Source organism: Poecilia reticulata, chromosome 2 (assembly GCF_904066995.2).
Source record: "Poecilia reticulata chromosome 2, P_reticulata-male-v2, whole genome shotgun sequence".
Lineage (NCBI taxonomy): Eukaryota > Metazoa > Chordata > Actinopteri > Cyprinodontiformes > Poeciliidae > Poecilia > Poecilia reticulata.
The window spans coordinates 24246800-24264001 of NC_088831.1; the positions used below are offsets into that span (position 1 = coordinate 24246800).

At 40.2% G+C, this 17202-nt stretch overlaps 1 protein-coding gene across 2 annotated transcripts in view; it reads right to left on the reverse strand.

The window, feature by feature from the left end:
* clybl (citrate lyase beta like) overlaps positions 1 to 17202 on the reverse strand; it is an 83561-nt gene that overhangs the window by 39633 nt on the left and 26726 nt on the right. For both annotated transcript variants that reach the window (XM_081601157.1, XM_008433432.2), the window contains exon 2: positions 9920 to 10133. In XM_081601157.1, coding sequence (XP_081457283.1) covers positions 9920 to 10133 — 214 coding nt within the window. The remainder of the gene's footprint in view (positions 1 to 9919; positions 10134 to 17202) is intronic.

Sequence of the window (17202 nt, forward strand, 5' to 3'; positions counted from 1 at the left end):
CGCTCCCTTTTTTGGTGGTAAGTATTTTTGGAGCGTCTCGTGTTTCTTCTTCTAAGTGTTGTTGTGGCTTGAGATTTCTACATTTGTCTTCTGCCTTATCGTCTACTTTTTAACCACTGTGATGTTTGGCTGATTAGTCACAGAGATATTCAAAAATACTTTTTTCTGAAGTCCAAGTCAAGTGTCAAATCTTTCCCCTCCAAGTGCAGGTCAAACATCGTCTCTAATGACAAATCATTTTATCATCAAATGTGTCCCATCTTGTGTGCCATTGTTGTAGGCTGGGAACTCTAACCTGTCTTAATTGAAGATGTGAACATTTTACTGCATTTCACTATCTGTTAAAGAAAAACAGCAGAGTGAAATAACATCCACAGATGTAGAATTTCTGAATGAATCAATTGGTGTTTCAAATCTTTTTAAGTTTTTGGAATGTAAATCTAAATCCAGTCTGAAATTTGACTTTTACTACTTAAGAGTAACTTTAACACAAGTCTAAAACTTGAGTCACCGCTGCTCATAACCCATTTTAAATTTGTCCATCTGCATATAAATGTCCCAGTCGATCCAAGTCACTTCCATTCATTCTCCACTCAGATTGCAGGATCTGAGTGGATCTGATCCGTACTTGATGTTTCTGGTTGTGGCATCTGTATATAGCTCACATAACTTTCTTTGAAAGAAGCCAAACATATTAGCCACATTTGAGATATGTCTCAGATGTTTACCTCTGGGTTACGTGTAACTGTCCAGAACAGTCCAGATTTTCCCAAAAATTGATAGTTCCACATTTCAGCTGTTGTCACCTCGCCTCTCTCTTTAGCACATTTGAGCACATTCATCCATTCCAAATACCATCCCAATGACCTTGCTGTACACCCTGCTGACATGGATCAGTGAGTTGTCTCATTCATCATGTCATCAATACAGTAGAAGTGGCTGATCATTACTGCCTCTGAAAGCCAATATCCAGAGTCACTCATTTTGAACATCTGACTTTATACCACGATTGCATGTGTCAAGAATGGAGAAAAAACCAAAAAAACATATTTGTTTAGATGTAAAGAGAGTTGGAAATCTTGATTCACAGTAAAAGTGGTTGTTTTCCACTCTCTTTTTTTTTGTACCTTTTAAGAACTGGCATTTTGCTACCTGCTGTGCAACTCACAATGCCATTTAAAAGGAGCTGTAGACTCTTGCAAGTGAAGACTGCAAGCCTGAAATGTTGCTGCATAACCATTTGTTTTTCTTTTGTCAGTGCATGCATGTCAAGAAGTGTGTGTGTGTGTGTGTGTGTGTGTGTCTATGCACGTGCACATACATAAATGTGTGTTAGCGGGCTTCAAGTCATAGTGAATGCATTCTGACAAGTGACATGCTGCACTCCAGAAAGCCGGAGTGAGATGACTGTCTAATTCAAGCTACGCTGATAACTGAGATGTAGCAGGAGGAGATTCAGACCTTCAATCTGTCAGTTGAAGGCACAATGCGTTATGTGTTATCCCGTCACGGAGAGACAAGACGACAAGGGTAATCGGATAGAAAGTGGGAGAAATTTGTAAATCGTGATACCTGCTTATCAAAGTTGGTAAAAACTGACAGGCTTGGGTAGGAAAGCAGCAGTTTTTACAGACAGTTAGCATGCTAGTTAAGCATGAAAATATATAATTAATGCTCTTTGGAGCACAGTTTGTCCTATCTGTAATGGGAAGTGACTAAGCAGATGGGCATCTACCTTGTGAAATTTAATAATTGAATATTTAATTTCTGCTCACTTTGCATCAATTTACCTTGTTCCACAAAAACTAAAAACCGTATTAACAATATCAATCTCAGGGGATGTCTGACAGGAACATGGATGTAATTTTAAAGGGTTAGCTTGGATTTTCTGAAATGGAGTTTTATAAAGTTATCATTGGTAATACTTATTGGTACTTATTGGTAATAAGTAATCTGTGCGGCAGAAGAAAAATGTCACATCACCTTGAACAAGAAATATTATTGCTTCTCATGTTGCTAAACCTCGCGCCATGTCAATTAATCACGTTAGTAAAGAATTTGAAAAATGAGCATCTTCAATATTGTTACTAAATACTCCAACCACATCGATTCTCTCCTCAAGTGTTTTTCTCCAAATCCCACAAGGCATCCAAAGTTCCTCGGATGCGTCGAGGAGATGGGGGGTGGAGAGGGTGGCAAGTAATAATAATAATAATAATAATAATAATAATACATTTTATTTCAAAGGCGCCTTTCTGGCACTCAAGGACACCGTACAATAGTAAAAAAACTGTGACAGAAACAAATAAAATGTAACAAGTAAAAGTAGATAAAAATAAATAAAACAAAACAATGTATCTATATAAAAACTATGTAAAATCAGGCAAACCAATTGTGTCATGTGGAAAAGTATCTCTTATTTCTTGCAAAACAGGTGATATTTGCTTATTTTGCACTATTCTCTCACCCACATCTGTGCTAACCCTCATTCTTTGATGCTCCCTTCTTCTTGTGACCCTCCCTTCTCCGGCATAAGTTGCTCCCTGGTGTTGAGTGTACTGAGAAGCCCACTGCCATGGAACGATGTGGGTTATGGCTGCCAGTGAAAACACGAGGGTGTAACAGGATAATGGAAGCGTTTGGGAGAGCCTCAGCCCTCACCTTTCATTCCTTTTCTTACTGCTGCTGCTGCTATTTCAATACACTTGAACTGACGTTTGAAAGACTTGCAAAAGTTGCCGCGGAATCAACGAGCATTTCGTAAGAAACACGCTAAAATGAGCTTTGCCATCACTCATCTGAGCCCCATGACCTCTTGTTCGACCACAGTACTCTCCCTATGAGGTCTCCAGTAGTTACATGACACCTAAAATCACACGTACACTTTGACAGACAGTAAAGCTCGGGTTGGAAGGGCTTTCTGATCTGACCAGCATGGAGTCCATTTTCTGGTTGAGCAGCTCGCATCCCGTTTGTGAATCTTGGCAGCCTAACTGGGAGTTTCTCTCAAGTCTCTGTGGTCATGTGAGGTGTCGGGCAGGAGTAAAAGAAAAAAAAAAAACTTAAGGAAAACATGCATTCATCTACAGTGGCTCGGAAAAGGATCCATACCCACTGAACATTTTCAGATTTTGTCATGTTACAACCACAAACTTCAATGCATCTTTGGGGAGATTTGATGTGATACACCAAAACAAAGTGGTTGTGTACTTCCATCCACTGTACTAACTGTAGGGTTGAAAGAAAATGATAAATGGGTCTTAACGCTTTAATTTTTTATTTTTTTAAACTACAAATACACATCTGCAAAGTCTGGCATAACATAATTTTTTCTATGGCCCTGAGTCAATACAGCATTTTCTATGGCAATTATGGTGCCCAGGCTATTGAAGTATTTCTTAATCAGTAGAATATTATTTGTAAAGTCTTTGCTAACTGATTATTCTTAGTCAAATTTGATGGGTATCATCTCTCAGCATGGGTTTTTTTATGTTGCCAACTGGATTTAGCTTTGCACTTTCCTTTGACCATTCCAACACATTAATACATTTTGATCTAAACCATATTTGGAGAACTATTGTTATAGATCTCTACAGTTCAGGTTACCTGCCTTACTGATTTATGCTTTAATAGTCATATCTAGGTAGGTTTGCAGTTGCTCGATAATCTAATTTTGGGTTGTGGATTCAATGGTGCTAACCAAAACGTTCAAAGTCAGGGATGTTGTTTCATAATCTAATCATCTCCCCATCTCTGACTAGTCAGTTGTGTTCCTTGGTCTTCGTGATGTCATTTACTCACCAATGATCTCTAAAAAAAAAACCTCTGGGGCCTTCACAGACAGTTGGATTTACAGGGATTTTAAACTGCACACAGGTTGACTACTTACCAATTAGGCAACTTCTGAAGGTAGTTAATGGAACTGGATTTTATTTAGGGGCATCAGAGTAAAGGGTGCTGACACAACACAAATAAATACAACACTGAAAATTACTTCATACTTATGTGCTGCTTTGTGTTGACCTGCAACGTAAAATCTCAGTAAAGCCACTGATGCTCATGGTTGTAATCTGAGAAAGTGGGAAAAAGTTAAAGTGACACGAATACTTTTGCAAAGCACTGTACACGTCTTTCATAATTCAATTTTGCAATATCACTTCCCAGGAGCGCTCTCCGTTAAGACAGTACCTGACTGAGTCTGGTTTTAAAGAAGGGAGCAAAGCTTTCTGTGTCCTTTGGAAAAGCACAGTGAGCATTGAATCGAGGTCATGCAGCAATTGACAGTTGACTGCATAATTTATGTTAAGTTGAAAATCTCTGGTGTCAGACACAATTCATGCATACGGCACGGCTCATGCTGACTGACAATCAGACAAAGGTAATAGACTGTAATAATGTAATCCATACAACAATGACCTGTTTGTCATTCAACCGCTTTTAATGGAGGCATGAGAGAACCCGCTCCAGACCACCGGTAAATGGTCCAATGGGGCATACAGAATCACAGAAAACACCACTTTTAACCTCCTCCCTCCATCCCACCACTACCCACTTTTACCCCACCCCTCGCCCACTTTTACCCCACGATAAAGGAGTCATTCCAGCAAGAGTATGGCTAAGGAGGAAAGTAACACAGAATATTCAGCAAGTAATGTAGCAAATTTATGCCTGATGGAGTATTCTGTGATTTTTACTTATGTGTATATTCGTCTTGATTATATTTATTGGCACCCTTAATAAAGCCGTGTGTAGAAAAAGAAAATGTTACCTGCTTATGTCATACTGTATTATTAAAACCTCCTATTGAACAATATTTAAACAATATTTGAACTTTTTAAGTATTACTCTTCCTGGAAGTATGGGCCATTATCAAGTTATACCAAGGTTTATGCATTTATTGTTCCAGAAACTTCCATTTTCCATCATACCATCTCTATATTTTAAAGTTCTTTTAGTGGTATGCCAGAGCAAGAGCCACACCGTAGTCACCCCTTCACCTGTTGCTGTGCCCTGCAAGTGTAAGTAATAAATCATGACAACAATCAAATCTGTTGCACATTTTTACTAGTCATTCCAATTAGATATGGATAATTATCACTTTGTTAAGTGTTGTTGCTAAAAAAATGAAAACAAACTAATTGATGGTTTTGACAAGCTCCTTAATCTAACAGTATGGCTGGGAACAGAGTACCTTTACTGTTAGAGGTAATTTACAAATACTGGTATTATGATGCTGACACTGGGCGTCATAAATACAGCCCATTGTTTGAATATTAGGGAAGGAAATCTTTTTATTTTCAGTCATATTTTGGTTAATAAGTTAAGCATTGTGCAATGACCCAACTCATCCCCTCTGTGATGTTCTTATGGCTTGTGAGGTGAAAATATAATCAAAATAAAGAATTATGTGAATGAATTTATGCATAAATATCTAGGACTGAAAAAAAATTCTTGAAGGTGCTCAACTTTTTTGACTGAGAAAAGGTATCTTAAGTGTGACAAAAACAAATAGTAGCCACTTGAGATGACTCCATCACAACATGAATAGTACCACTGAAGGGAAAGGAAGCTACTGGTTCGTTCAGCTCAAGTCAGAGGCTAAATGTGACAAGAAATAATCACTATCATATCTGCAAAATAAAACAAACAGCATCAGCTTAAAATATCAGCAATAGATCCAAGTTCTAAATATTGGCATCTGTTTCAATTTCTTTGCAAGTTGCTTCAATAATTTTACAAAATCCTGCAGCCGTCATTTGTTAACCTCATATCTTGGTTCGTGTTTCATTACTTAAAGGATCAAAAATCTACATTGCCACAATTGAAGCACACTTCCTGATTTAAAAGCTTTAAAAAGCTGCTGAGTGTCCACTGCTGGAGCGCTGACACTTCACTAAGCAGCTACGTTCACACTTCAGCGAAGTTAATTTGCCGTATCTACCCAATAGCTCAGGGTCTCCGAGGAAATGTAGCGAACCCAGGGTGAAAACCCGGGGGGGGGGATGCTGGGTTCAGGGTGCCGATTGTTGTCTGAATGTACCTAAACTGAACTGCACACAGTTCTCTCCATCTCTGTTTTATTCTTACCAATTCTGCTTTTTATGTGCAAACGTCTGTGTGTGTTTGTGTGTGTGCATGCCCGCGCGCTCGCGCGAGCGTTAGCACGTACAGACGCGTGCGCATGTTTCTATTGTGCCCGTCTTGTGTGCGTTTGCTGGTGTGTGAGAGGCGCTCCCCGTCGTGTCGGCCGCGCCACTATGCCATCTGGAGAGGAAATCGAGTGTGAAGTACAGTATAGTTTGGGACCAAGCTCCGTGGCAGCGGCTCAGCAGTTAGTTCATTAGTTCCAAACTTCCAGGGATTAGGAGAGACTCTCTGCGGCAGGGAGGCAGGGGGGAGTCATCGAGGATGGAGGGACCCATGTGGGGAAAGGAGAAGGGGAAAGAGGAACACCAGGAGGAATACTGGACCAAAGGGCACTACGAGACGGAGAGGGAACATGGGGGGAGGGAGAGATAAACAATCATAACCCTAAGGACACCAAAGAGGGGGAGACAGGCAATATAGAGAACAAGACGGCAAGGGAGAGAGGAGGAGAGAGGACAGGTGTAGCCGTCAGTTCCGCTCCAGGGTTTTAACCTGCCCTCCTTATTCCTCCACCCCACTGATCATACAGATATGATGATATGTGTAAAAGTGTTAGAGCAGTCAGCCTTGTCTTCCCCTGCTTTCCTTTCCTCCACCTCCTGCTTCTCCTCCTCCTCCCCATCAGGTCCACAGTGACAGTTAGCAAACTCCGGCTGCTACCCTTTACTCCCATGTCTTACCTCTCTACCCTCTTAAACACTCACCATTTCAGGCAATGTGAAGTGCAGACATTTCATGAGTCAAAGTGGCAATTACCACACACAGTTCCAGATTTTCAACTTCCAATAGAGTGGGAGGGAGGGCTGATCATGTACTTTTTTTTTTGGTTTAAATTCATAAACTTCCTTTTCAGGTGAAGGTGACGAGTAATGAACAGAATGCATTAGCGGATGTATAATAAAACGGTGGTGGTCAGCAGCAGCGGCCCTATTTAAGGCGCATCCATGCATACGCAACGACTAAGTTCACACTTCACCCAGCCCACTGTGGCCTTCGTCCAAACACTGCTTCAGAATGACATTTAAAAAGCCAAGCCTGTGCTTTTCTCCCATTAGACATGCATTACGAGACTTTGAGTCATTGTCGAGGGCCTTGCGAGCCTTGCCAAACCCACAGAGCGGACTGTGTGGTTGTCATGGTGAATATAATCGCGACGAGGCTAGACACTGTAGATACTGTGTCAGCACGAATACACACACAGCAACGTAGATTGTAATAGCTGGAACCGCCATTCATTTACCGATCAGTGGGACCCATTGGCTTAATAAAAAATGTTATCAGGTATGTTTGGAAAGCTTCCAGCAAAATATGTCAGCACAGATAAGGTGAAAGTGTATTTAACAACATCTGAGCTTAGTAGAATGTATGCTTTGAATTGAATTTGGTGAATGATTATCATAATTTACTAAAGACACCCATTCAATCAAGTTAAGGAGAAAAATGTGTTAGACTTTAAAAGGTAACTGACTTCCAACACATTTACAAGAGAGGAGGGACTGAGGACATTATGTTTTCCTGTTTTTAGGTAGAAAAACAGATGGATATCTAGGAAAATGTCACAAACTTTAGGGGTGCACAGTGCTTTCATTTTATAAACTCCAAACAAAGAGAGACCGCAGCTGACATCAAACTTAAGGCATGTTTTCATCATGCTTTTCTGAGCATTTATCCTCAAAAATTGAATTGGTCCAAGACTTCAACCTGACACATGAGAAAAGTGAAAAAAGTCTCCCTCTTTGGAAAAAAAAACAGAGCTGTCATTTCCAACAATTAAAGTTCCAGATGATTCAAAAAGTCTTCATTCTGTGACATATGTAAAGTCACTTTAAACCTCTTGCAAATATGGAAAAATTATCTTCCAAGTGTTTCTAAAGTCGAAAAATCTGTGATCTAAAAACCAATCAAAATCCTGGAGGGACCGTTAAATACTACAAAAAACTAAGTAAAATGTCTCATTCTGTTGGGCAAACCTTACATGTATATTTGACACGTCAGCCTGATGCGGACATGTGGGGTCTGAATAGGGTCTGAATATGTGCATAAGCACTGCAGGTGGCGTTTATTACTTCATGATCCATTTAGAGAGATCTGAATGTTGAATTTTAAATTGCTTAACTATTTTAAAAAACAATGAAAAAGGTTGATTGCTCTTCATTTAGATGAAACAATTATACATTTTTTAGGTGTTCCAGTCACAAAATGTGATATTTGCCTTTTACATAGTTAAATGAAAAAGTCCTTAAAACATGAACATTTAAATATGGCTAAAAACTAAATGCTTCATGACTATCAAAATTAAGGAAATCTGGAAAATGGCTGCAGTTTATCTGCCTATAAATCCTCTGCAAAAAACTTCCGTCCAGGAAAGATAAATGTCTTCAAATTCAAATCTCTGACACCCAAAACCAATATGATGCCCCAAATAAGGAACTGATTTTAGAAGAAAAGCTATAAACCAACAACTATTGACAGCTAATTCTTCCAGGACAAAAAAAGAAAAGGATGTCAATACCGTGAAGGTATTGAAAGAAAGGCAGCGGGGAAGGCAAATTTATTTATGGAGCAAATTACAGCACAACAAAGAAAACATACTGTAGCTCCGAAGCATTCCACACTGAGCTGAAAGCTAACGCGGCGAATAGCAATGCGGTGGCAAAACCCTGTGCTGTGCTGATGTTTAAAAATGAGAAAAGGAGTAAATAATGGGATTATTGGGTGGAAAAACCACTGATGTAGAATGCAATTTTCCTGAAGTTAGTGTTGGTATTTTGATGTGCATTACTCAGAGGCCTGCATGTGGAAGACAGAGTGGTAAACCTGCTGAGGAGCATTATTTTCCATCTTAAAAGGAATGGTTCTACCCTGTTGCTAATGCATTTTTGTCTTCAATTGCAACAGGACATGTCAGGGTGACAAGTGCAACCCACCAGCTAATCGCTGACATAAAAAAAGAAAAAAAAAAGGGTTTTCAGAAAAATCATTTATGTCTTATTCAAAATATATAATAATTCCCACCAAATCCAGTCGGATATACAGTGATTGGCCAGTGTGGGCTAAAGTGTGCGAAATATGTAGGTTGGAGCGGAGCAGTTTTGGCAGGAGTCCAGCCTCAGACTTTTTCCACTAGCCTACATGGCGCCTTCTGTGCTGCATTCTCCTCCACGTTTCCCCCCTTCATCACATTATAAAGACAGAAGCTCCGAGATCCACCAGCGCAGGGTCACAGTTTCTGGCCTGTCAGTCACACAGGCCATCAGCTTATTGTCTTTGTCTGCTACAGGAACAGCCTCCAGCCATATCAATCATCTTTATTATCATGACTTAAAAACCTTTGTTGTTTAACTTTTTTTGCCTGGGCTGCCTCTTTATCCTGCGCTCCAATCACGATTTCATGGGCAGTTCAGCCGGGCCAATGGGGAGGTTGAGTGGGCCGGAGGAGAATGCTTTTAACCTGCTGCATCTGGCGCTTTCCCACTGCTCACCCAGTGGGACGTGGTCACCTTGCTTTAAAAGGCTGATGGAGGGGTGGGGGGGTGAACCCGGGGCTTTTCTGCAACCACAATGGAGTGAAATGTGCTCGTTTTAAACATCTCACTTAGGTAGTTTTCCTTTTCAGTGATTAGGAGCAAGCACCTGTCTGGCAGAGGGAGGTGGAATTAAAATCAGGCCAAGATCACAAAATAAAGCATGTGTTTGTGTGTTCCCTGCTATCCCGTTTACAGCAAGCTGATTTTCATTTATGCGAGGCACAATAGGTGTTTTTTTTTTTTACCTTTTTGGTGAGGGCCACGCCATCCTCACAGTCCAGAACGGCGCAGTCGACATCCAGCAAGGCCAGTTTCTTCAATTTTCGTTCATCATTGCCAGGGCAGTAGAGAACTGCCCTACGGGGGATGTAGCGCAGCGAGGAGCCGGGAGACTGATGGTGATGACAGCATGCTTGAGTATACAACTGCCAGACTGCAGGCGGGAGCCAGCCGTTCGTCCTGTCAGCACAGATATATACAAATGAAAGTGCACACTGGCACATGAGCATACCTTTGCAAATGTGACACACCAAAACAAAAATCAAAGCATCAACTTTTTTTCTTTTTTTTTTTTTTTGCATTTCATCATGTTAGAAGCTCAAACTTCAGTATATATTAGTGGAGTTTCATGTGACAACTCAAAACAATGTATTGCATCATTGAGAAGTGAAAATTAAATGAAAATGAAATAACAAAACTGTGGTTTGTATTTGTAATTATCCCCTTTGTCCTTACCCTCATACCCCTTAATAAAATCCAGGGTTGCCAAAACAAGTCGCATAATTTTTAAAACTAATTAAATTACAGCATAAAATACAGTTGTTCTGTGAAGGCTGTAAACAATTCCTTGGAGAACATCAGTAAACAAATGACATCGGGAAGACTAAGGAATACAACAGACCGGTCAGGGAAAATGTTGAAGAGAAGTTTAAAACAGGCTTATGTTTTCAAACAATGTCCGAAGCTCTGAGCATGTTACAAAGCTTTGTTCAATCCATCATCGGAGCATGGAAACAGCATATTTACAAACCAAACAAGATATGACTGTCCACATAAACTACAAGACCAGGCATGGAACATTATTAAGAGTCAAGAAGTACATGGTAACTTTGGAGGAGCTGCAGAGATCCACAGCTCAAGTGAGACAATCTTCTGGAGTACAGATGCAGTATTAGTGCTGGACGCCACAAATCTAGCTTTTATGATGCTGTTCCTTACAGAGGTAGGAAACCCGGTGAGAGTTGTTGGAAAAATGAATGGAACCTGCTACAGTCTAAAAGCTGGGGCAGACGCATAGCTTCCTTTGTTGCAGTGACCCTGCACTGTAGCAACCACAGATGCTAGGGGATTATTTAGATCGCAGATATCAAACTGTAATCCTGGAGGGTCAGTGTCTTGCGACATTTAGATGTGTCGCAGCTTCAACAGACCTGGATCACAAACTTTATTCCTTAGCAGAATTCTGTAGAACTTAATTGTGTGTTGAAGAGCTGACTTAGCAAAGCATGGTAGATTTACCAAGTCAAATTGCAGATCTAAATCAACCTGGGAAACTGCAGAACGTGTCCTATTGACACTTTACATCCAGTCTGACTAAGCTTAAGCTATGTTGCAAAGAAAAGTTCCTTCTGAACATCTACAAAGCTGGTAGGGACACAAACCAACATAATTGCAGATAGGTCATCATATGAAGTGTGCACTTAAGGAGCTGCATCTATGTTTTTTTCCACATCAGAGTTATGCAGTATAACTTTATGTTAATGTTGTTCTGGCTTCACCTCAGCCACATGGAGACCAAATGATTAAACTGCACCTAAACCACAAAGAAACTGGTAAAGATCCCCAGGAATAGCCCAATTGCATCATGATCTCTAAGGAAACATGGGTTTTCACACAGCTGGTGATAGGTATAAAACCAAACACAGAGCACTGTTCCGTCTCTTTTGCAGCTATGCTGCTGCACAGGAGGGACCTCCGGACCTGAACGCCTTGATCTCGGTGGACGAGTAACAGACTGAATCTTTGAAGACTAACCTTAGATCCAAAGTAAAACATGACCTGCTTTTTTGTGCATCAGGACAGCCATGCCTGAACCTGGCTCCAGTTGGAAGACAATCCGAGCATAGATTCTCCAAGAAGAGACAGGTGTCTCTGACTATGTCAACAAAGCCGGTTTCCCCACTGCTTGAGAGAAGGTGACGCAGGAACAGCAGCGCTGTGTGCGGAATGTGAGCAACGCGCCCCTAAGCAACCACTTACTGTTCTTCAGAACCAGTAAGCGATTGTGTTTGGCCAGAGGTAATTACATTGGGGCAAAAACAAGTTAAGTATTGTGTATTTCACTGTGTTTTGTTCCGTTTTACATTTTTCCAACAAGAGCAAGCCCCAGAGCTGCTAACTCGAGGCCATCAATGCTGCAGGCCAAAAGAATTTCAGTACTAGTAGTCTGGCACTGTGAGATTATTCCTTTGTGTCTGTGTTTTGTCTTCCTGTTCCCTTACTAACTCGCGTGAATGCATGATAGCATAAAAATTAGAAATGGATGAAACGGTTGTCATTTGACCCACTTGCTAATGCTATAGCTCTCCAATGGCCAAATTCGACATGTGGCATTGCTACACCTTCCATCTGCCCACAACTTTGCAAGTTCATGCACAACTTTTGATGCCATCTTGATAGTCCTTAGTAACCTTGCACCCATCACCGTGATGGCAGATAAACACAGCATTAAGATTGTATAATGTTAGTGATTTCTAAGGTTGAGCTGAAAGTTTTATTATTTTCTTAATAAAAACTGGTTTGTTTCCGAGAGAATTTGTTTGTAATCTCTACTGCGTATATGTTTCTTTCTGTAGGGAATGCCAGTGTACAGATGTACTCCTTATCTTTTGTTCTACAGTACCATCTCACCAAGCAGGTATTCATAGAGCAATACGTGACACAGAGCAGAGCAAAAACTACTCACCACTTTAGATCTATAATAATAGTCTTGATAAAAAAAATGCCTGTTAATCATGAAATACACCCAATTACAGCAGTAAACACCATCTCTGCCAATAATTCTCTCTTGATATAAGAAGGGTAGACAGTACGCTTTATCTGAGCTGGGCAGAAAAAAAGCAAGAACAAAAAGGGACATCTGTTAAATGAGGGTGCTGAATTATTCTCTCTTTTTTGTCTTTTGCTCTCCAACGGAGCTTAAGTGACTTCAATAGCTTACTAATCCTGTCAACTATGCTTCCCTATGCCCTCCAGCTCCAATAAAGTTTAATCTACACAGAGATGTTGCAGTTGGAGCAGGTAGTTAGAACCAATTCAGAAGGTTTCAAACACTTCAGTGCTTCTAGGCATAAACCCTACAATCCAAAGGCCTGGGAGAAAGTAACAAAGATGAGACAAATAGATTTTGGCTAAAACCATGGGAACTATTGGACATATACGTCACTATAAATGCAATTCTTTAAAACTGGTCAAATGAGTATTAAAGACATCATTTCATTTCATACCAGACATCAGTAACAACCCAAAGAAACAAAGAATTAGAGGAAAATACTTTTAAAAAAATGAAGTGATGGATAAAAAAAAATCCACAGGGAGTATATAACACATCTGAAATGTTATTCAAAAAGGTATAAGAAAGTCAAGAACCCATCTGAAATCTGTCAATGTAAAGCATTCCTGCTGCTATGTACACATTAACATCAGCAGGTTTAATCTTAAAACATGGCCTATAAAAGGGTTTGTCATAATCAAAGTATTACACTAAGTGGTACAATAACTAAAAGCAAAGAGACTTTCTCAAGACAAAGTCTTGCTGTTGCAAATTGGAGAAATCATTTGGAAAAATGGAAAAAAAAACACAACTCCACCCTGAACTAGTCACCACAATATTATTTTAATCTTTTAAAAAAGAGAGACTAAGCAAAGACAGTTCAAGACAGAAGTTTGTGCTTTCTAAAGACAACATGTGAGGGAGGTAATTCAACACAATTTTGACTTGTATACCAACTGCTGGCCAGCTATTTTTTCCCTCCAATGATCCAATCAGAAGTGTGAATGGAAACTGATAAAAAGTCCCAGAAGGTATGCAGTTCTTCTCTCCAGTAGGTAAGTAGAGTGAGGGAGACCCCAGGACTCTTAGTTCAGGGGTGTTTTATCTTATTATTTGCTTCCTTTTTTTGTTCTTTTTTTTCCCCTCCTTTTTACATCACAGGTTATCATACCATGGGGCTGTACTGCAGCTGTAAAGCGGTTAGACTCAGCCACAGTGACAATGTTTACTACTCTAAGATCAGAGGTAGTTGTGTAGTTAGTGGGGTTATATATTGCTCGAAGGGGCTGGTTCCTATTAACACAGAGACCGCAGCAGACATAGCGCCACAAAAAAGAAAACGGAGGAGGATCGAGGTACGAATTCAGGAAGAAGGGGCCGAGTCATGCATTTGACTCCCTACGGTTAGTTTAAACCCAACTCATATGTTTTGTATTTGGTTCTAATAGCACATCATTTTAGTCTTATAAATAATCTTGTTGCTTTTCTTAGTATGACAGCTCTGCCCATTGGATCAGCGCTTTGCAAGCATTTCTGTGTGCATTTCTCTCCAGCAAAGGACAACCGTTCCCCAGGTAACAACCGAGCAATTGATCTTCAATACAACAGGAAAGGCTCAGATGATCTGACACTCTTGTTTCAACATCTCTGTACAGCCCGAGTGTGTTACGTACACCTTGAAACACACATACTTGGACCTGGAGCTTTTTTCTTATTCATTAGCTTGGTGATTTATGTACCAGTTTATTATATCAACCTTCTTAACTTTGAAAATACTTGCCATTTTAATCCCGACTTGTCAAAATGTTTATATTTTTAGTAGCTCAAAAAAGGTTATGTTATTTTGAAAGTCTGAAGTTGAGAATATTGGCAGCATTGGTTATTTGAAACGCATTAGCTTTCAACATACATAAATACAAAACATTATGATGAATAGCAGTGGTAAAGCTTTAAATATGTAACTCAGTTGACATTTTAGGCAGTAAGGATGGATGGATGACAAAAAGGTGGAATTAATGAATGAAGGAGGGATGGAAGAAGGAGCGAAGGACGGCACTAAAGAAGGGACTAAAAATGAAAGAAAGGTAGGATGCAATAAGGAAAGGATGGAAGCAATGAAGGAAAGAAGGAAGGAGGAAAAGAAGGAAGCAGCAACCAATTTGAAATACAGTTGGGAGGATGGAAGGCAAAAACTGAGGATGAAAAAAATGCATATTTTCTATGTTTAATCGTTCTTTTCCAGAACTGAAAAAAGTATCTGAATCAAATTCCAATCATTTCCAGACAGCTTAGGAACTTTGATCATCACAGAGTGTCTCGTACCATCTCATCCCACATCCAGCTGCTAATCATCGCAACTACTGGTGTGTTTACTGAGAAGCTTAAAATGCTTCTAGTGTAGTTATGATTTGAGGGGGTTCAGCTTCAACCCGGCACTTAAAATGCACAAACTAGAATATGGAGGAATCTTAAAATATGCTGAACCGGATATTCAACCTTCTTCATTGCTGTGTCTAACTTGAAACAGGTCACACTGTAAAGATCCCTGCCACTGATTAGAATGAATTTCTATTAAATATTGCATTACAGACAGTTTGTAGTAATTGCTTCATTGTAATGACCCGAAGAACACTATTTCTCGCAACTCTCCTGGCTTCCACATGGCAGCATAATCGCCTAATTCAGGTGCTAATATTCATCCTGCTACATGAATTACGGCAGATAACAAGAGGCCCACTCGAAAACACACTCTGAAGACAGCCTCCCTCTCAATATGCAGATTTCCACAATTATCTCCAGCCTGGCGGCGCGGGCAGAAGCTGTGTCTAAAACGCACAAAATTAAAGATCTGCGTTTCCAACCCCACAATAATAAGGCACTTCTTAATGCGTGTACCCCGTTTGGTGGTCTGCAGTGCTTAAGAATCCAGATTAAATTTGGTGAAAGAATAAAAGATGAATAAAGAACAGGGAGGAAATCGATGTTTCTGAAGTACCAACAAGCTCTCCCCCCCTCCGCCCGTTCACCGAAAGCTGTCAGCAGGGAGGAAATAAAATGGTCAAGAAGTCATCAATATTTACCAAGCTACACGTCTACCTGTCTGTCTGACACTTGGCTTTTTAAAGAAAAAGAAAGCTGAAGCATTCCCTCGCATCTGCTCAACCTCCCAGCGTGATGCTGCAATGTGTCTTTTCCTGAATTCCCCCCGCCGCCCCCTCCCTCTCGCTACGCTGCCTCAGAACTGGAAACACAAGCGATGGTACGGAAATGTTGAAAAATTAACCAGACACATCCAAGACAGGTCAGAGGACAGAATCAAACACTTCTTTTCTACTTCTTTTGCCCCCCTGCTTCCTTTGCTTGCCCTCCAGCAAGTTGGAAGCTCAGGATGAGCAATCCATTCCCCTCCAGATTAGAACAGCTGGGGGCTGCGGTGTTTACAGCGGCCAGGCTCTCGTTTACAAAAGAAGGAGCAGGGGAGACAATAGCATTCTGGATATGTTACACTTTTATTAATGTACTGCAAGTCCTGCGTTGTTGGACAAAAAAAACGTTCCTTTTGAGTATATCAATACATCTGAGCAGCTCTATATTAACAGACGGTGTTTATTTGTGTTATTGTTGCGCATGAGAGTATTTACACAAAGACGTTAAAAGAAAACAATTATTACCAATGCACCTAAAGTGGAGAAACAGATTAGTAAGCGAGGGAAAAGTGTAGCAGCCTTCCTTCAGCAAGCTAAGCCAGCGGTGCACAGCAACAGGTGTGGGAGGGGTGGCGGTATGTTTGTCAATGCTCCATACATTCGGAGACAACTCTGGTCACTAAAGAACTAAATATATTTTCTCAAAGTGTTATCAGAGTATTACTATGGAAGGAAGGCCTGGTCACTGGCTGAATTCAATAACTGCAAAAACATATTTGGTATCGCCTTTTCTTGTGGTAATCACTGCAACTGAATCACAAAATATTACAGCTTAAACAAGGTAATGTTACTATGTATTTCAGAATAAAGAGAATGTGCAGGTTCTTGCATTCCAATGTTTAGTCTGATGCTGTTCATCAAAGCTGTAATCCAACGGGTGTGGGAGGGGAACACCATTCTGTTGTCTACAGAGAGAAACTTTACCTTTGACTTCAGCAAAGACAGAACAACAGTAAAAAACCTAGTAGGGCTGCATGATATCAGGAAGCTTGATTGCAATATTTTTCACCTCAACACTTTATTTAACCCTTACCATCTTGGCCACTATCATGTGTGCTTTTTTTAGTATAAGGGACATTGGTAGTAAAACATGTAAAACATTTACAAAATAAAAGTAGTGTTTTTGGGCTTGCAGGTTGAATTAATACTAAATGTATTTTTGGTTTCAGGTTTTTATGTTGACCACAGCAGACAAGTTGGGAAAAGCCAGAGCCACAACTGTGGCCAAGGGGTCTTAAAAGGCCTACATCTGCAATAAAAGGTTATTGGT